Below are 21,087 nucleotides of genomic sequence, written 5' to 3'. Positions count from 1 at the left end.
AGCCGAATCACAGACTGCATTGTGTGAGCTGCCACTGTTTGGCACAATGCGGTGAAGCTCTTCAACACAACACTAGGGGCTCTATTCAATTCGTAGGACTGAAGATCAGCTTTATAGCAAGATTGACAATTCAAGGCAATGCGACCGTGGTGGCAGAGACGCATTCACGGTAAATGCTGCATATGTCGGCTCAATCAGAAATGACCTTTAAATGTGAACTGTGCTAGAATGCAGATATTCTGCGCTACGGATTGAATTGAGCCCTGGTGCTGAAAGACTATCTTATTGATTTGAATGGATTCATTCCTTAAAAGTGACTAGAAAAATAAAATGAGAAGACAGCCGCTTTGTGAAACCATTATGCAATTCATTTTTATTGCCAAGTTGATTTTGAGTATAGAAACAAACAAAAAACATACAATTCTCACAATGGCTTAAAAAAAATAAAAGCCTTATCAAACATGATTTATTAAGACACAATTGTAATGTACACAAAACAATGACCTATGAAACATTTAGACATGCAATAAATACATTCATTTCACTAAAGCAAAATAAGAACAATATTGACCATGTCAAGTAGAAAAATACTGTTAGTTTTTTTGTGTATTGTTTTCTATTCAAAACCTTGGTTTATATTTTCAAGAAAGCGCTTGAAAAAATGTTTATATTCGAAATTAATAAAATAAAAAAATACTGGTGTGCTTGTTTGGTAAATAAAGTTCCATTATCTCCCTGGAGACAGAATCATATCTGATGTCAATTGGTTGTTTTACTGTAAGTTCAGTGCTTCTGTCTTCCCCTTTCTCTGTCTATCCCTATTCAGTCTACATACCTGCTGAACTTTCCTACTCTGTCTATCCCTATTCAGTCTACATACCTGCTGAACTTTTCTACTCTGTCTATCCCTATTCAGTCTACATACCTGCTGAAATTTCCTACTCTGTCTATCCCTATTCAGTCTACATACCTGCTGAACTTTCCTACTCTGTCTATCCCTATTCAGTCTACATACCTGCTGAACTTTCCTACACTGTCTATCCCTATTCAGTCTACATACCTGCTGAACTTTCCTACTCTGTCTATCCCTATTCAGTCTACATACCTGCTGAACTTTCCTACTCTGTCTATCCCTATTCAGTCTACATACCTACTGAACTTTCCTACTCTGTCTATCCCTATTCAGTCTACATACCTGCTGAACTTTCCTACTCTGTCTATCCCTATTCAGTCTACATACCTGCTGAACTTTCCTACTCTGTCTATCCCTATTCAGTCTACATACCTGCTGAACTTTCCTACTCTGTCTATCCCTATTCAGTCTACATACCTGCTGAACTTTCCTACTCTGTCTATCCCTATTCAGTCTACATACCTGCTGAACTTTCCTACTCTGTCTATCCCTATTCAGTCTACATACCTGCTGAACTTTCCTACTCTGCAACCACAAATTCAAATTCTACTTCCACCTCAATCACCCCAGTAATCTTTATCAGATGATGGACCAAATCCACCATTTCTATATGGGATCAAATTGGTTGTGTGTGTGAGTTTAATGTAAATGGGCAGTGAGTTTAGGAGTGTGTGGACCCTCGGCTCTATGACATTCTGGCAGGCGTCTCAGTGTGTGTTCAGTTCAGGCCGTCAGTAACATTGCCTTTGCTTTAGTAATGACTTTTTCTACAAGAACTGACACTCCAAATGGAGCAGGGAAGCCTAATTAAATCTGATCTAATCTGGAACAGCCAGTCACAAACAGTGACAGGGCAGTCTGCCATCCAGCTGTGTGTTTGTTCGTGTGTCTGCATTTTGTTTGTGTCTGTGTGTATCTGTGTACTCATACATGACTATTAGACCCCAGATTAGATCCGAAACTGAACTGCTATTTTCAACCAAAATAGTTGTGTTTTCCTGTTAAGTTGTTTGTTGTTTCAGTCAATTCACTTTAGGAGAAGTACCGTAAATGAATCATATTAATAGAGTCAAGCCTTGAGAAACGGCAATATGATATTCTAGATTAAACGGTGTCTTCGTAGTCTGTCTTGTCTGTTGATCAGGTCTGCGGTCTGACTATTTCACTGCCCGGTGGAGACAGAACGCTCCAAGCAAAACACACTGAAGAAGACATGGGGCAGCCACCAGCCACAACTCCCTCCTCTGCTTCAACAAAGACTGTCTGTCTCTGTCATGTGGAGACTGGGTGATGATTTGAAGGCCTGGTAAGAAGACACCAATGCTGAGGGCACCCAGACTGAGACGCCAACATGAAAACCTGACGATGCAGCAGTTCACCGCCACTCAGTTTTTTCTACGTTGTTTACTTAAGCTATGACTGGTACTTCAACTCTCTCATTCTTTCTCTCTATTTCTTTCTCTCCCTATCCATCTCAGCACATGACTTGGCTGGTGGAGCTGTGGTCTGGCTCAATTGTGCAATTTCATCCACTCATGTTTACTTTACTGGCATCTTTCTTAGCATATTTCCCTCTGAACATTTCTCGTCTTATCCTGCGTTTCCTCAATAATGATGCTCTCCATCTCTTATATTCCTTTGAAAAATACTTCTGGACTTGAAAAGCAAGCACATAATAACGTCGTCAAATGTTGAAGTTCATTTTGGAACTTGATCAGGGTGTTAAGAAAAATAAAGTAGTTGTTCGCATAAACATTTAGACAACTGTCTTCTTCAGCAGGAAAAACAACTGGAAGCGACTTGATCATGGGAGAGAGGAGGTGTAGGGAAGGAGGAGTAGAGGAGGAGGGTTGGCGGCGTGGGCTAGTGGTTTGTGCTGAGTGTCAAGAAGAGAGCGGGAGACAGACGGAGGTGAGAGCAGTGCTTTGAGGTAACGAAGGAAGAAAAAGTGGGAGATCAGTGGTTGGATCGGGGAGAGAGGAAAAGGAGGACAAGGAGGAAGCAACATGCGAGAGGAAAGGCGATTGAGGAGGGTTTTAGGGGGTCACGAGGGTAATAAAATTATAATTCAATGAATTTTCCAGAAAAGTGCAGTTTGGGGGAATAAATGGAGGAAAGCAGCTGCTTGTAATAAAGGCCAATGAAAGTGTCAAGTCTCTCCTTCCCTTATAATTCAACCCGGTCCACTTTGGGAACCAGTGGAGGCTCCTCAGAGAAGGAAGTGAAGACCATCCTCCTCAGTGAATTTCATAAAAATAAAAATGGTAAAACATTTAAAAAGTTATCCTTTTTAGATAACACTATACAAAATATATTCACGTCACCAAATAATTGATTCAAACACTTTTTTTGCAATGAAGGTCTACAGTAGCCTCAACAGCACTCTGTAGGGTAGCACCATGGTGTAGCCAGAGGACAGCTAGCTTCTGTTCTCCTCTGGGTACATTGACTTCAATACAAAACCTAGGAGGCTCATGGTGCTCCCCCCTTCCATAGACTTACAGTAATTATGACACCTTCCAGAGGATGTCCTCCAACCTATCAGAGCTCTTGCAGCATGAACAGACATGTTGTCCACCCAATCAAAGCATCAGATAATTATTCTAGTACTGAAAGTATAAGCTACAGCTAGCTAACACTGCAGTGCATACAATGTGGTGAGATAGAGAGTTTGTAATGTTTTTCAGGCTCACTTACTAAGCTAGCAAATGCAGCTAGCTAGTTTAGCCTATTCAAACAACCTGCTCAAACAGAGGGATGCTATGTTGTCTAGCTGGCTATGACTATCCAACACAACACTGGAACTCTTCCCATTCAAGGTAAGCTTTTGGTTTGACTAATTTATTGCCACCGGGGCCCATCGGTGTAAGTGCTAAACTGCTTACTGACTGTACATTGTAAACGTACTGTTTGATTGTAGCAGGTTTACTAACAAATTATATTAGCGATGTTGACTAGGACGTTACTTTAGCTAATGTGGTGACAACAGTGTGGACCGTGTGTAGCGGTTCTGATATGGTTTGGAAAGGTTTCTTCGCCTGGTCACAGACAGCTGATGTGTTGTGCATTGAAGTCCACAAGTGAAGGGAAAAGGTGAGAGGAGGAGAGTGCATAGATGTGAGAAGGAATACAATATGGCTGCTATCAGAGTGAACTGTGTTTACGCGTGATCAGGGGTGTATTCATTCTGCCGATTCTGTTGAAAAAAACGAAACGAGGATAAACATACATGAATTTGTCCAATAGAAACTCTCGTTTGCAACTGTTGGACTAATGATTACATCCTAGATCAGCTAGATACATGCAAGTGTCACCTCAAATGTTTCTCTCGACCTGTGTGCACCTACATTGTAAACTTTCATTCATAGGCTGGGTTGTAGCAACCTCATGATGGGTATAGGGAACATTTGATTATCATGTAGTAGCCTAAACCTATCACATTACATTGAACTGGGTGAATGGAATATGAATGACAGTGATCCAATATGCTGCAATAGAAATAAGGCCATGCTCAAACATTTTTTGTTGTTGTTAATTGACCAATAAGAAAGAGAATTCCAAACCTCTCTGCCAATAACAGCTAATTTTCAATTTTCCCCTCCCTACTCAGATCACTCCCAGACAGACTTGCTTGAGAAATTGCTCTTTGCTAAGAAGCTATTTTTTGGGATAATTTAGATTGAAACAATCAAAGTAAGGTACTTAATTAATACCCAGAAAGGATGTAATATTTAAATAAAAACAGCTTCATTAGACCTTTCATTTGTTAAGAGATTTCTGAAAGTAGAGCACACTATGCATTTTACAATATAAGAGTGGACAGGGGTTTACTCTTTAAAACATTTAAAATAAATAAAAGGAAGGAAGAAGGGAAAAAGATAGGGAGGCTCTTAATGTTTTCTGAATGGCGAGGTTTAGAACTAAGATCAGTCTTTCATATTTAAACAATGGGCTTATGTCCACCCTGCTGAGCTCTCCATGCTCCTCTCCCTCCCTACTCCCTCCCAATCTTCATCTGTGTCTCTATCGGTCTGCAAGCAGATACACACTGCACATCCTGCTCAACGCTAAGGCCCAGCCAACAGTTCACTTCCTGCTCCTTCACTCCTCTGCTCTCCTTCACACCAGAACTATTCCCAGAGCATACATTAACAGCCATTCATATACTCAAATAGCATGTGGACACAAACAGACAAACCAACACTTCCCCCTTTAAACTCACGCACACACACACACACACACACTCTGCCCCCCAAATGTAATTTCAGAACAGTAACGCTGGACATTATCTGCCTCTCTCTTCCTGTACAGATTTGGAGTTTCAGTGGAAACTATTTCTTTCTTGTTTTAACGGTGCGAGAAAAGGAAACGGGAGATAAACTTTCAGTGAGAGTGAACTAATGAATGAGAGACAGAACGAGCAGGAGAGATTTATATTCCCACCATTGACATCAACTTCCAATGGGCTGTTCCCTCTCGTCTATGGGGCTTCACATGTCTGTGGTCCAACCTCATACTGCCATGATAAATCGAAGATTGATATTGTCCACTGCCCCTGTCAATTCACATGTCATTTAAACTAGTTTCTTATGTTATAACAAAACAGCTGTGCCCATACAGTTTCCATGTAGACAATTTTTCTAAATGAACTTTGGAGCCAAGTGTGGATTTTTGTGTTTCACGTAGGCTGCTGGGAACCCCTGCATGTCCTGCAGTCCAAAACAAGCTGGCTTAAAGTGTGTTTGTGTATAAATACACACAGCCTTATTCATCATCAGCTCACAAAGCCTCCTCCAGAGAAATGGGTCAAACAACTTGAGGCTATAGCTTTCATCCACTCAGAGCCCAGCCACTGTTTATCTGTTTAGGGAAACACTGAGAAATACATCACTCCTGGTGTGCAACCAAACACGTCACTAAACATTGCGGCTTCGGGTGAAAAATAAAAGACCTAATTCACATAGACAGTATATACGTTTCTTTGGAACCAGAGGTATTGCCTTACGTCTTGTCTTACAAGCCCTATCAACATTTACATGTGTATATTCTGTTGAATTAAAGTTAACACTTTTGTTTCCAAAGGTAAGACAAAATCACCAGCTTGACTTTTCCTTCTGAAGATAATGTCATTGGTCAAACCCCTACAAACCCTCTATTAGGTCAGTAAAAAGGAACATGTACACAGCATATTAAAATAAGAGGAAAATGTTAATATCACATGTTATCAACAAAATTGTAAGACAAGTAAAACATCTCATAACAATGAAATAACCACAGGTTTAACACAGGACTATTGTCCCCTCAAAATAAAAAATGAAAATGTATGTAAATGTCTGTGTGTCTCTGTCTGCATGTACGCAAGTGTGTACGTGTGTACGTATGTGTTGTTTGGTTGCTGTGTAGCTAAAGCGTCGCGTCCCCATGCTGGGTTCAGTCCTGAGGTAAGCACCAGTTTCACTTTGCTTTGGTTCAAAATCAAGAAAGAAAATATGTGACAGAAAAACAACACCTTGATATGCTCATTATGTTACAGAATAAAACCCTTCAATTAATGTTGTACATTAATACAATCCCACAATAGTAGGGATCATTGTCTCAGTCTCCAAGCTAAGGTTGTAAGATTCACTAAGTCTATCACAGTGCATTCATGGCTTTAGTCTTCACATTCACCTACTGAGGTTGGCATTGGCACTATAGTGGTCAACAAACTCCAATCGGACATAAGGTCCGACAACATAGACAAATAATAAGCCAGCATGCTCTTTGGAATTAACATTCTAAAACATTTAACAACAAAACAATAAGTGCCTTCAACCCCAAACCCATAAGTGCTCATCAGTTGATAGAGACGTGCCACTGTACTGTACTGTACTGTGCCATGTTTGATAGCCCCCTAAGCAAGGAGACAGGGAAGGGCAGATGTAGGACTCGGCTCGGCAGTGCTTGGGTGTCTTGTTATGGTGTGGATCAGAGGGGCTGGATGGCAGGCATGAAATGGGCCGTCAGGCCGACAGACAGTGTGAATTGTCAGGGAGAATGTGAGATTTCACAGGGATTACTGGAAGACTGGGAGGCCAGCAGCTGGGCTGTGCTGTTCACCCACACAGACAGCGCGGCCTGCCGCCGCACCACGAGCAGAACACTGTCAGAGGCAGCTAGCGCCCAGCTCTCATGTTCACAACGTCGTCACATTAGCAGCTCCCAGTCCCTGTGTGTGTGTGTGTGTGTGTGTGTGTGTGTGTGTGTGTGTGTGTGTGTGTGTGTGTGTGTGTGTGTGTGTGTGTGTGTGTGTGTGTGTGTGTGTGTGTGTGTGTGTGTGTGTGTGTGTGTATTAAGGCAGCAGCGGAGCAGTCACTTTGGCTTGTCAATGATAGCACAGCCCTCTGTCAGAGCTGAGACTACTATGGGTCAAAAGGATTCAACGTGGTTAGTACTATTTATGCTCAGAATGGGACAATTGTCAGTGCTGATGAATCATCTGTGTTAGAGCAATTGCTGCTATTGATAGAGACTGATTAGGAGTAATTGACTCAAGCCTCTCAGCACTGACTTGGATGGCCTCTCTGTGATCTCCTCTGGTGAGTTGAATAGCTGTACCCACCATTGTAAATTCACTGAACAAAAATAGAAACGCAAAATGCAAAATCCTAGATATTTTCCATAAGCACAAAAAGTTCATTTCGCTCAAATGTTGTGCACAAATTTGTTTACATCCCTGTCAGTTTGACAAGGTAATCCATCCAGCTGACGGGTGGCATATCAAGAAGCTGATTAAACAGAATGATCATTACACAGGTGCACCTTGTGTTGTGGACAATAAAAGGCCACTTCAAAATGTGTAGTTTTGTCACACAACACAAAGCCACAGATGTCTCAAGTTGAGGGAGCGTGAAATTGCCCAACATAGCTGCCATACTGTTAATTTCTCTACCAAACTGCCGCCAATGTTGTTTTAGAGAATTTGGCAGTAAGTCCAAATAGCCTTACAACCGCAGACCACGTATAACCACACCAGCCCAGGACCTCAACATCCGGCTTCTTCACCTGCGGAATCATCTGAGGGGGTATGCCCTTTTGTGGGGAAAAACTAATTCTGATTGGCTGGGCCTCGCTCCCCAGTGGGTGGGCCTATGCCCTCCAAGGACCACCCATGGCTGCACCCCTGCCCAGTCATGTGAAATCCATCGATTAGGGTCTAATGAATTTATTTCAAGTAACTGATTTCCTTGTATGAACTACAACTCAGTAAAATCTTTGAAATTGGTGCATGTTGCGTTTATATCTTTGTTCAGTATATTACACAACGTCACAGGCAACACCCATTCTTAGTCTACACTCCACATCACTGGATGATGAAGCCATGGAGAAGGATTGGCGTGTCATCAGTTGGGTATGCACCATGATGCGTCCCAGTTGTGAGATCACAGGGTTGTGCTACTCGCTACTTTCTCAATAACAATTTGAAGGCACCTGGAAGCAAGTCAAAATATGATTGGAAAAATACGAATAAAGAGAGGTTATGGGTTCAAAGGGTTATGGCACTGAGTGTACAAGTCATTAAGCTACTATTACTGTCACTTAATATCAGTCTCTCTGTACACAACATCATGATCAGAGTACATAACAACGGTAGAAAAACAAAGCACAGATAACTTTACCTAAATGGTGGAGCGAATGCTGTTTTCAGTTAGTCCCTCCCTCGTGACTAGAACAGCTGGAGCATGGCGTAAAACTGGATAGGGAGATAGACAGAAAAATCCAGTACCCCAAAAAACGAAATTAAGAAAAAGTGTTCCAATCAATTGCAAATCCCAAAGCTTTGGCTTTTTCTTTTGTCCAACAGTCCTTTCAGTTCTGGACAGGAGCCCTGAATCTTGTCCATATGTGCTTTTTTCCCATTTTATGTACAATTACAATAGTAGTAGTACAAAAGTACAGGTGTAGGGTCAGATTACAACACTTTCTGGCAACAGTTTCTTTGGTTTTTCATTATGTACAAAAAACAAAGAAAAATTGATCTTTGGTTCTCAATTTGTTTTTGGATCAGTGGTTTGCGTATACATAAACACTACACTGTTTTGAGTGGGTATTCCTTGGTCAAAATATAATAGAAATAGCACGTTTCTCATTCTAGGAAGGTCTTTAAAATGCATATAATGCAAACTTAGGAAAGAAAGGCACTTATAAGAGTCTACACAGTTTGTGGGCATTCTTTAGGCCAAGTATTGGCCTTAGTCTGAGGTGCAGATCCTGATGGAGTTGAGGTGAATGACATTAGAATACTGTAAGTTAAGTTGTGTGCCCACAGGATTGTGTGGTAGCCAAGGCCTTGCTGGGGGTGACTGGTCAGAGGGTTTTAGCTGGGGGAGTAGCGTTCAATGGTACGAGAGTGAAAGTCAGAGAGGGACCCTGGGGGAGGGGGAAGGGCCTGGACCCCCAGGACATCCATCTTGTCATGGTGGCTGAGGCGCAGGTGTTCGGCTGCCAGTTTGGACAACGGGAACAGGCTCTCCATGGCATGCTCTGCCAGCAGCTCAGAGGCCTTCTCCTGCTTCAGCCCCAGGTGCTCTGCTGCGTATTTACTCAGGGGGTAGATCCCCTCCGAAAAGTCCAGCTTCAGCTTTCCGTCGGCCGTCAGAGCCCCTCCGCCCCCCCCACTGCTGTGCATCTTCATGTGGCTGATGAGGTTGCGCTGCTGGGCAAACTTGCCCCCACACACCTGACACTCATAGGGCTTCTCCCCGGAGTGGATGCGCATGTGCTCTGTGAGGCGGTACTGGCGGGTGAAGCGCATGCCGCAGTGATCGCATGCAAAGGGCTTGAGTCCCAGGTGGCTGCGCATGTGGCGGGTCATGGTGCCGCGCTGGGTGAACTTCTTGCCACAGATGCTGCAGGGGTAGGGCCGTGTGAGCCAGTGGGTCTTCTCGTGCTGGCGCAGCGTGGCCGGGTCCTTGTAGGACTTCTCACAGGAGTTACAGCGATAGGGTCTGATGATCTCCCCCAGGACCCCAGGCGTCAGGCTCTGGCTGGACTTCCCCTCCAGGCTGTTCAGGCTGCCGTTACCATTGCTGTTGCTACTGTTGTTTTTGGGGTTGCTGCTGCCCATCTCCCCTCCAGAGTACAGCTCCTCCTCTGTGTGGGTCTCCACGTGGGCGTTGAGCTGCTCAGAGCTGGGGAAGCCCTTGTCACAGGGGATGCACACGTACAGGTTGTCCCCAAAGCTCTCAGGCTCGTAGGGTAGGTGGAACCTCCCCATGGCCCCTGTGGGTGATGGTCGACCCTCACTACTGCCTGTCCCCTCACTGCCTGAGCCACTCTTCTCCTCCTCCCCATCACAGCCCACCCTACGGTAGCGATCATCGCTCTCCTCCCCTGCTTTGTGATGGTGGTTGTGATGCTGGTGGTTTTGGTCTCCGTTTCCACCCCGTTCCTCCTCATCCTCGTCATCCTCTTCATCCTCAGCTGTGTATGACAGTGGCTCATGCTTCACCCAGCGGTAGATGTTGCCCATCTCCCTGCTGGGCTCTCCAGCCTCTGTGGGGGTGTCGGGGCTGAGGGGGCAGGGGTAGTGGTCTGGACCTTGGGAGCTGGAGCGGTGGAGGTGGGGCCCCAGGGGCTTATTAAGGTGGGGGTAAGAATGAGGTGGGAGAGACCCAGCCTGATCAGCTGTCTCCATCTTCTCTGTGGGGTAGGCCCCGCCATTGTTCCCCGGCATTGGGCTGGTGCGGCCGCTCAGCCCCCCCTCCCGCTCCTCATCGTGGTGGGGCAGGGCGTGGGCCAGGTGGGGGTGGGAGGGAGTGTTCTGGGACTGGGAGTTGGGGCTCTTCTTGGAGAGGTCCAGGCCATAGATGGGGGAGCAGTTCCTGTCAGAGTGAGCTGGGCGCAGGCTGGGCTGGGCAGGCAGGGCTGAGGGTGTGGAGGGGAACACCTGAGGGCCCTGAGAGGAGGTGGGGGCATACAACTCCCCTGCATGGGTGGCATGGGGGTGGGGTGGCAGCTCCTCTAGTGGTGGGGCGCGGGGCGTGTGGGTGTTCACAACTCCCCCTGGGTAGCAGGACTGAATAACAGGGGTGGACACCCGATACCTGCCCCCTCCCCCTAAACCCAAACTATTGGGGCCCATCTTCCCATAGGGCAGAAAGGCAGGAGTGGGGCGGAGAGGGTACTTCCCATTTCTCCTCATCTTCTTCTTACACAGTGCCACTAAGTCCAGCAGCTGCAGATAGCTAGCTGCAGCCAGCACGGCCCCCAGGTTGGGCTCTGTTGGGGAGCTGGGGTCTCCCTCCGTCAGACGGCCCGTGTAGATGTAGTCTAGAATGACCCGGAACACCCCGGGACTCACCATCTCGTGGTCTAGGTTGATGAGGTTGTCATGGACGACCAGGGACTTCAGGTAGAGGCTGCTGGCGGCCAGAATATTCTTATGGGCTCGGAACAACGCGTTCTGCACCACGATGATGACATCACACAGGAAGCCCTTGGTGCGCTGGGTGTTGAGTTGCAGGAGGAGGTGTCTAGCATGACTTGGGACTTCCATGGCATGGAGCATCGTCGTCAGACCGCCACCTAAAACAGCAGATATCTGTAAACGTCATGCAGTGCCAGTCAATATCTACTGTATATAGTTCCTATATTTCCTAATATGCTTGCATAATATTGTGGCACATTCCCCAATTACTTTTTGTCTTATTTTCATCTCTTTAAGTGAGACATTTAAAAACGAAGCACATTGTTGACAAGGGTCTGATTTGGCATCCGTATACTAGAAATAAATAAAGTGAACTCAAATCTACATCTTCAAATCGAATTTAAAGCAGTCAATTCAGGAAGTAAACTTTAAAAAACTATTTGAAATTTGAAAAAAAAAACAGGATCCATTTTCAATAACTTCCCAATAAACTGAGGAGCATAAACTATTTTTTTTTAAATACATTTTTGAATTTTAAAATTAAAATCACTTCCAAATTTGACCGCCTTCAATTTGAATTGACCCCAACCCTGCTATTAGCTGAACTCTGCCACTGTATCCCATTACTTAACTTGGTTTTGATGAATCAAAATGATGAAATGAACAGATAGGCTCCAGATTTACAGTAAAGGCAGGACACATAGGAGTTACTCTATAAAAGTGAGCTATTGCTGTAAGTGAACAGCAGTTGACGTGGTTTTGTCATTATCAGAAACTGAAGTGTACACATTCACTTCCTAAACTGTACACATTCACTTCCTAAACTGAAGTGTACACATTCACTTCCTAAACTGAAGTGTACACATTCACTTCTTAAACTGAAGTGTACACATTCACTTCTTAAACTGAAATGTACACATTCACTTCTTAAACTGAAATGTACACATTCACTTCCTAAACTGAAGTGTACACATTCACTTCTTAAACTGAAGTGTACACATTCACTTCTTAAACTGAAATGTACACATTCACTTCCTAAACTGAAGTGTACACATTCACTTCCTAAACTGAAGTGTACACATTCACTTCTTAAACTGAAGTGTACACATTCACTTCTTAAACTGAAATGTACACATTCACTTCTTAAACTGAAGTGTACACATTCAAACTTGTACACATTCACTAAACTGAAGTGTAATTCACTTCTTAAACTGTACACATTCACTTCCTAAACTGAAGTGTACACATTCACTTCCTAAACTGAAATGTACACATTCACTTCCTAAACTGAAATGTACACATTCACTTCTTAAACTGAAATGTACACATTCACTTCCTAAACTGAAATGTACACATTCACTTCTTAAACTGAAATGTACACATTCACTTCCTAAACTGAAATGTACACATTCACTTCCTAAACTGAAATGTACACATTCACTTCCTAAACTGAAATGTACACATTCACTTCCTAAACTGAAATGTACACATTCACTTCCTAAACTGAAATGTACACATTCACTTCCTAAACTGAAATGATGAGAGTGAGAAAAATAAAGATACAGATATGGATATGTTTTCATGTTGCCGGCTTCCATAAGAAATGTTCCAGAGGTGGTGTGTGCAGTGTTTTAAACAAAGCGGAGTGAACATTTTGCAAGTATGATGAACAGCAGGTATACTGTAACCCTGTGGAGGCAGAGGACGAGTCCAAAAAAAGATGTGTCTTTGAGCTCCCATTCGGCCCAGTCATATAAGGAACTCTGATCACACAGGATGTAAATCAAGACATTTTAAAGCTCCAATGCTTTAACTTGAGATTAACTCTGGAATTGTAATGGACACAAATGCTTCACACACACACACACAAAGTTGTGTATTGTTGTACTAATGCTTAAGTAAACATTATTAACTGAACAAATTTAGCAGGATGTATTGTTCAAACATTGGAGTCTGAGGATACTTTACTGATGAGATGAAACAGTTTGGAACTGTCCCCAAGGGCTTGGTCTCACTGAGGGGAAACAAGCAACTGAATAAATATGTCCGACCGTGGTCTTCTTGACATAAGTTCATCCTCTTATTGTTGATTTCATTGACTATAAGCCCCCAGTCAGAGGGACTGATGCATGAGATTGAAAGTGGACATTTAATTACCGACTGAGGCCTCCTTAAGACACTATTCTGCCCACATGGAGGCCCTGCAAGCCCACTGCACAACACGCATAAACATACCAAGGGATCCATCTAAAGAAAAGCAGTGTATGTGGTTCTTCTACAGAGTTGTATATCCTGGCTGTCCCATAGCCTTCCATTCCTATTGTTTAAAGACACACCTCAGTCTTAATGAGTTTGCGGTGTTGTTGAGGTGATATGTTTAGAATTACCCAAAAGGTATGTAGCAATTTAAAAAATGGTGTCGTTTTGGTGTAATAATAATAATAACCTAACCATTTACAGGTTGCCACTGCTGCTCTCTTAAACGCTGCTGTCTTTCATTTCTCCCAGGTCGTATTTTACTAGAAATTCCACGATATGAGGAGCAAATCCAAAAAAAGGAACAGGTAATTCAATATGCCTCAGATGAGAATTGATATTCAAAGCGATGGGTAACTTATACATTAACATCGTGAAGGATTTCAGTTATATATCTAGGCACTGTGCTACTCGATTGGTGCGTTGTGCGCAAGGCGCAGCCCTCATAGGCTTTTACGCATGAGGTTTGGACAGGCGCGGATGTTTCCCCAGGGTGAATGGGAGCGCACCATACACTTTTGTTCTGTCACAACACGCTATACACGGCCTGAGAGAATAGAAAGGCGGCATGAAACAGAGCTCTATGCTACACTGTCCCCTTTATGCGCGTCGAGAAACATGCCACCACCTTATGGGACGCCAGCCTTCAATTATAAAGAGGGTTTTACTTAAATGTTTCAATGGTAGAGGGAAAAATATAGCAGGCATATTTATAAGTTATGATTTCATTTTTTAGATTCTGGAAAAACTATCCCATTTACTTGCGCATCTCATCTGTCTAACGAGCAGCAAGAGAGTGGGCTTGCGTGTATGGCACAATGATGCTATACTTTGTTTGGGCTCGTTTCCGTTTGTTTGATTGCTATCGTTATCATGTCACACAAGTATACACAGGAACACGCACGTGCACACACACGAGCGCTTGTAGCCTATGTGTAACGGCGGGTTTGCCATTTTTAGCGTCGTTTGGGTATATGAATTACAAAAATAATATTAACACATTTAACGCGTTCAGTGAAAATAAAACGAATTCAAATTATTAGCATGATCATCCAGTTAGAATGAACGAATGAACTGTCTGTCGAATATTTGTAGAATATGCACATTGTTTTTTTCTCTCAAGGCGTCGAGTAAAAGATAAGAAAGTAGTGACCAAAATAAATAATGTAGGCCTATTAAAAACCTTAGTCATGCATTAAGAGTGACTGTATCCCCTTGTCTGCCTATCAAAGACATCTCTCTAATCCACTAAACCAATCAAACGTCTTAAAAGGCATCTCAGTGGACGGTTATGTTCACAATTCAAATATCATCTCTCTCTCTCTCTCTCTCTCTCTCTCTCTCTCTCTCTCTCTCTCTCTCTCTCTCTCTCTCTCTCTCTCTCTCTCTCTCTCTCTCTCTCTCTCTCTCTCTCTCTCTCTCTCTCTCTCTCTCTCTCTCTCTCTCTCTCTCTCTCTCTCTCTCTCTCTCTCTCTCTCTGCTCAATTAGTAAACATGTTTTACAATAATGTGAACCATTTATCATCACAAAAGAGGTTGGAGGTGAATGCTATATTTGGTATAAGGGTGACTTCTTTGAAAACCGCACTTGAGTCACCTTTGGGACAGTTTGGTATCCATGATACCCGTGTTGTGTCTGTGTTGTCACTGCTCTGGTTTGGGGTTGAGGCTGAGTTTAGGCTGAGGGGTTCTGCTCTGAGTTAAGAACACCCTCCACACTTCCCATCCACACATTCTGCCTGCCTGATTTTCAGAGAACGACTTTGTATGCATATAGGTTAACATGTTAATCAGTGTAGTATTTTTTCGTTTGAGAATGTTCTATTTAAGGCACTTAATAATTCATGAACGTTGCAAAGAAAACATACTTATTGATAGCAAATTAAATGTTAATTTTGTTTTATTTATGCTTTATTTAGTCTATTCTAAATTAATGTATTTAGAGGTTTCGACTAACAACAAATATTTGGAGAAATAGTTCAACTGTTTGTTTTCATGCTGTGAAATAGTATATATCATTGCTGTTCACATTGCTGTCAAACCACAAGGAAAAAACAGTGAGACACTGAGCTCTAAAGCCTTACGTGGCACGAACTTTTTGTGAATGGGATGTATAAACGCAGTAGAGCATGAAACCTTATTTAATGACAACTACAATTGAGGCTTTGAAAGTAGCCTAAGGAGTGGGTCTCCTGCGCTTAGCCTAAGCAGTGCATGGAGACGTCTCGAATTTTAGATAAGGCCAGAGACATTTGCTTTTTATAGTCAGAAGGCTAGAAAAGTGAGTAGTTTTAGACAGCCGTCAAAACGAGGCTGCCACCTTATCAACACAACCTTGTCTTTACCTTTGTTATGGTTTTGATAGGCTATGTCGTTGACTTTCTTATCAGGGACATTTCAAATGCTGAAACTCGCGATCTGCGCGCCTCATCTCTCTAGAATAGAGACCCCCAGACTTCCATTCATAATCCCGACGGGAGACAAGTGCACACGATCTCCTTTATTAAAGGGGCCTCCTAAAAAATAACTCACAGGCTATAGGTTTTACATGTTTTATTTGTTTTAAAATATGTTCTGGCTGTTAGTTTCCTTGTCACCACTAGCTTGCATGAGATAGGCCAACAAATCTTATTTTTAAAAATGTGCCTCCTTTTTTAAAAGGTATTTTGCCTGCAGTAAAGTTTGTAAAGTTGTAAAACATAAGTCTAGTTTTGTGCAACCATGTCTTAATTAAATCAATAGATTGTATTGAATACACACCGAGATGGGAATTAGGCCTACAAACTCAAAGTTGCCCTTTTAACAAAATAGACTCGACTACTTCTGAGTCCTGTTAACTTCTTCAGAAAATGTAATTATATTCCTACTCAATGCGTTCATTAGGCTATAGATAAAATACTAAAATCTTATTAAATACATCGTTTATCAAGAAATTGACAATTTGAGAAGTAATTTGTTATTCAGGCTTATATGCTATTTTCTTTAAAGATAGGATACAACAACAAAACGACATGCTATACATGATTTAGGTATCTTAAATCTCGCATTAGACAAATCACGAGACTTCAACGCGCATAAAACCATCCCTTACTTCTATAATGCGTCACCCGTCGTTATCTCAGTCTGATAACCATAAGTCTACATTAAATAATCTCCGCAAATATTGTACAAACGGAAATTCAAGCAGCCCTACACTTCATTGAAATGGCTGTAAATTAGTGATAGTCTATGACATCTGCCTATACGTGCGTAATGTGTTGTCAATATTTTAGTGATTGATGTTTTGATAAACGACATCACTTAAATGTTGACATAGCAAAGTGCAGAGGGGTTGGGAGAGGAACAGAACAGGAACAGATTAAGCCGTCATCGCTCTGGCTAAAATGGAATCAACTCCATGTGAAGCACCATGAACCCTTCATTAGTCCGATGTTAGGCGAGCTGTGACCTATAGCTGCACTGTGGTGGAGGGGGGTGAACGCTGCACCGAGACCCACTGCATCAATTTACTACCACTGACTGACTGAGGATGTTCATGCTGAACACCCAGAGACTGAACTACACCATCTGATGACAATAGGTGACATATAGGTTTGGCCTACTTAACAGCAAATAATCCAATATAAATCTTACCTTGTTATAGTTTATATAGAATTTAGTCCAGTGATCCATTTAACATGATACAATTGTGTAGGCTATTCGTAGTTTGTTGGGACTGAGAATTCTTGAATCAAACAAAAGGCTGCTCACATAAGCAACCATGTCTTGTTACAAATAAAAATCTATTAACTAATGGGTTCCATCGCAAAATTAGGAAAACATGACAATGATTTTAAAAGTTCCTCATTTGCATTCAAAATACACAAACATTAACCAAACACTGAACCCACGATAAACCCCCTATGTTCACATTCAAATCGCTAAAAGGTGAAATATTGTCAATATTTGGTCTCAATAATTTTGCCTGTTCTGTAACTGTAGTGGTCTTTAAAAAGCTGGTATTGAAACGTTACCTGGATGCCCGATCTCTTCTGCCATCCGATCTAAGTCTCCCTTAATGATCATCTCAGCAGTCTTTTGGAGTAATTTCTGACGTTTCAACTTTGAACTGCCAGCCTCCAAAAACCATGCCAGTTTTCCAAGCACGACTGCCAAAACTTTTTATTATTAATTGCTATGAATTTCTTGTTACTCTCTCCGTCCTCCCTCCCTCCCTCTCTCTCTCTCTTTCTCTCTGTGTCCTCCTTCCCTCGCTCTATCTGCCCCTCCCCTCTCTTTCTCACCCCCTCCTTAAAAAAAATACGTGCTTAGTCCAGCATCAGTTTCCTCCTGTTTTATTTTAGTAATTTTCTCGGCTATTTTTTGTGTCGAGGCTATAACGCGCAATAATGGAGCCTCTATGCGCCGTAAGTGTTTTAGCACCCCGTGTGATGTCAGTCTATAATAAAACTCTATGTTAAAATCGAGGGCAGGAACTTCATTCAACTGACCCCAACTTGAACTTCACAACACATCGCGACTTCGTCTTAAAGAGACAGGCCTTTATTGTATATCCCATAACAGTTTCGCACTGAACTGCAGTTTGGAGACATATGATACTCGTATAAAAAAATGCTTATTGCCAAAAATTAGACCAATGGGGAAAAAGCCTACACACTGATAGATGATGGATGGTTTATTCATATACCATTTGACTGAAACTGATCTTTAACACACGCCCTTTTAGCGTCTCAGTGGAGGATGCTGAGGGAAGTACAGCTCATAATAATGGCTAAAATGAAGTCAATGGAGTGGAATCAACCACATGGAGACCATGTCTTTGATGTTTTTAATGCCATTCCATTGACTCTATTCCAGCCATTATTATGAGCCATCCTCCCCCCAGCAGCCTCCACTGGATAGTTTCAAATGTGCTGTTGATATTGTGTACTAGTCCTAGTGGGTAAACCGTTGATAGCCTATACGGAAGTGACATTCTACAGTCCAACCCCCATTGGCTAACTTAGAGTCACTTCATCGTTAGAGTTTGGTGTCTACTGATTGTAGCATAATGTCTAATGAGTCTCACCTGCTCAGGTAAAGACAAGCAGACAAGAGCTGACAGTAGACTGCCACGGCCCATATCCTGCGACACTCTGAGCACTGACAGAGGTTGGAGGGGAAGAGCAGAACTCTGTCCCCTGATATTTATCCATCAAATATCTTTATAAGGTAATCCTGCAACCATACACTATATAGTAGCCTAGTAGTGCAGTCATTGACCTTGTTTGTTTTCATGCGTAAAACGTGGGCCTATTTGGAAGCGGAAAAGGTACCTACCTCTACGTTTGGGGTAAGCTACACGCAGTAAAAGGTGATTAAGTGTACCTACATTGTACTGTAAATTAGCCCCAAAATAATTACAATATACTGAACAAAAAAATGCAACAATTTCAAAGATTGTACTGAGTGAAACTTCATTCAAGGAAATCAGTCAATCGAAAAATGAATTAGGCCTTAAACTATGGATTTCACATGACTGGGCAGGGGTGCAACCATGCGAGGGTATAGGCCAGGATAAGTTTCCCCCACAAATTAACTTTATTACAGACGGATACTCTTCATTCTGTTTAATCAGGTTCTTGATATGCCACACCTGTCAGTTGGATGGATTATTTTAGCAAAGGAGAAATGCTCACTATCAGGGATCTAAACAAATTTGTGCACAACATTTGAGAAATAAGCTTTTTGTGCATATGGACAATTTCTGGGATCTTTTGTTTTTAGCTGATGAAACATGGGACCAATACTTTACATGTTGCATTTTCATAATTTTGTTAAATATATATTAATCATGACAGCTGTTTTTGATGTTTAGGTATTTTATGAAGTTTTGTTTGTCTTCAGGCCTACAGTGATTTCAGTGTTCCACACACAGTACACAGTTCTGAATTTGATCATGTACAATAACAAATTATTGTAGCCTTTGCTATTTTTAATACACAGCAATGGGCCTAGTTGCAGTGTTGGCTGACATTCTGAAAATCATCTCAATCAACTTTTCTAATTTACATCAGTTCTAAAACTTTTAGAAGCTGAGCATATGTCAAATTATATATTTATTCTACCAATTGACTGTAGGTATACCAATCTTTGGCTACTAATTGTAAACCGTTGTCACTGCAAATGGTCCTTTTGTCGTTATCACAAACATCTTAAGTGAAACACGTTTGTTTTGAATTAGTAAGAAACGTTTCCTCTCTCGAATCATTCAAAGAAAAGTAAGTAACTTTAGATTGAGAGACATTCTCGGGAGGTTTTGTTTTACATTTACCCCTAACCAACCTCAGGATAATTAATCTTTTAAAATGCGATATAATTTAGGCGTCAGGTGCTGGTATGTTAAGTCTATACTTGCCAGCTGACAGACAACTGTTCAAAAAGTCAATAAATATATACATAAGTAGGAGAGCTCGTATTGGCTTCACTGACGGAATGCACCTGAAGTCGCGGTAAGTATGCAGACGCTATGTAAATATTCATGAGGCTAGCGGAGGCCATCGCGCGCTCTCTCCCAACTGTCATTTACCCACCTCGGACTCATGTCTGGTGTCGTGGCCGTTTGTGAAATCTTCTCCTCGGGATTCCCCCATCCAGACTTCCAAGTTTACTCGCCTAAAATTCCGTGCTATTACCAACCTCTTCGTTGTTTTCTCATACTCTCTATCACAGTTCGTTCTTTCTCTCTGCCCCGCACGCTCTTTTATTTCTCACGTGCAATAGTACTATATCGACACCTCTTCAGATTTGGTCGAGGTCGGATCAGACCAGGGCTGATGGCCTGGTGGATGCGCCCACAGCGACACCCAATGGTTAGCCTTCTAGGTTGTAATGTGCGCAGCAGCCTTTGTGCTTAAAGTTACCGTCACTCACTGCTAAACCCGTTACTTTGCACTGTGCTTATATTCTATTTGGAATTTTTAAAAATCGATATTACACTTGCTTTGCCATTTCAGTGTATATATTTTCTCCATACTCCAAGTTGTATGTGAACTTCTTCTGTCAGATTCACTGTATTACCAGACATACCAGTGTAATGGATGGCTCATAGAATACATCACCCCCGTCAGTAAAGAACTTTTGATGTGATATTTTTTCCCTCAATGGCACAAGCATTGGTAAAGACGGGCACAGTACATAACTCTCTATATAAGCCATAATTAGGAAAATATCTAAAACTGTACCAAAAACATGACCTTCTTTTGCTAAATTTGATTCATTATTGAAAGCAGATACATTGATGTTAATATTGTGTTCATATTAACATTTCCCTTCTATTTTAGACAATGTTATTTTGAAAAGGAAATTATATGCCAATTTGTCTGAACTTCTTATTTGATATGAAAATGTACCTGCTTACAATGTTTTACACAGGTCAAACTACCAAATATGTAGCAGGTGTCTTTTTTAAAATACCTATTTGCATGACAGAAATCAACAAGGTTTCCATAAGACATTTGATAAAGTCAAT

General features: G+C 42.1%; 1 protein-coding gene across 4 annotated transcripts; it reads right to left on the bottom strand.

Annotated features, from left to right (window-relative positions):
- Positions 1-353: 353 nt before the first annotated feature.
- On the bottom strand, positions 354-20,353 carry LOC118362567 (hypermethylated in cancer 1 protein-like). Of its 4 annotated transcripts, none has more exons than XM_035743031.2 (2): positions 20,150-20,353; positions 354-11,495 (listed from the first exon to the last, which is right to left on the bottom strand). In XM_035743031.2, exons 1-2 carry the CDS (start codon positions 20,207-20,209, stop codon positions 9,270-9,272), a joined length of 2,286 nt encoding a protein of 761 aa, XP_035598924.2. In that variant the 5' UTR covers positions 20,210-20,353; the 3' UTR covers positions 354-9,269. The 4 variants fall into 4 exon arrangements, with proteins under 4 accessions (XP_035598924.2, XP_035599095.2, XP_035599178.2 ...); XM_035743202.2 differs by having other exon boundaries at positions 4,430-11,479; positions 20,150-20,352; XM_035743285.2 differs by lacking the exon at positions 20,150-20,353 and adding an exon at positions 17,591-17,782 and having other exon boundaries at positions 4,430-11,495.
- Between the last annotated feature and the right edge of the window lie 734 nt (positions 20,354-21,087).

Source organism: Oncorhynchus keta, chromosome 1 (genome assembly GCF_023373465.1).
Source record: "Oncorhynchus keta strain PuntledgeMale-10-30-2019 chromosome 1, Oket_V2, whole genome shotgun sequence".
NCBI lineage: Eukaryota > Metazoa > Chordata > Actinopteri > Salmoniformes > Salmonidae > Oncorhynchus > Oncorhynchus keta.
This window is presented reverse-complemented; position numbering and strand designations above follow the sequence as displayed.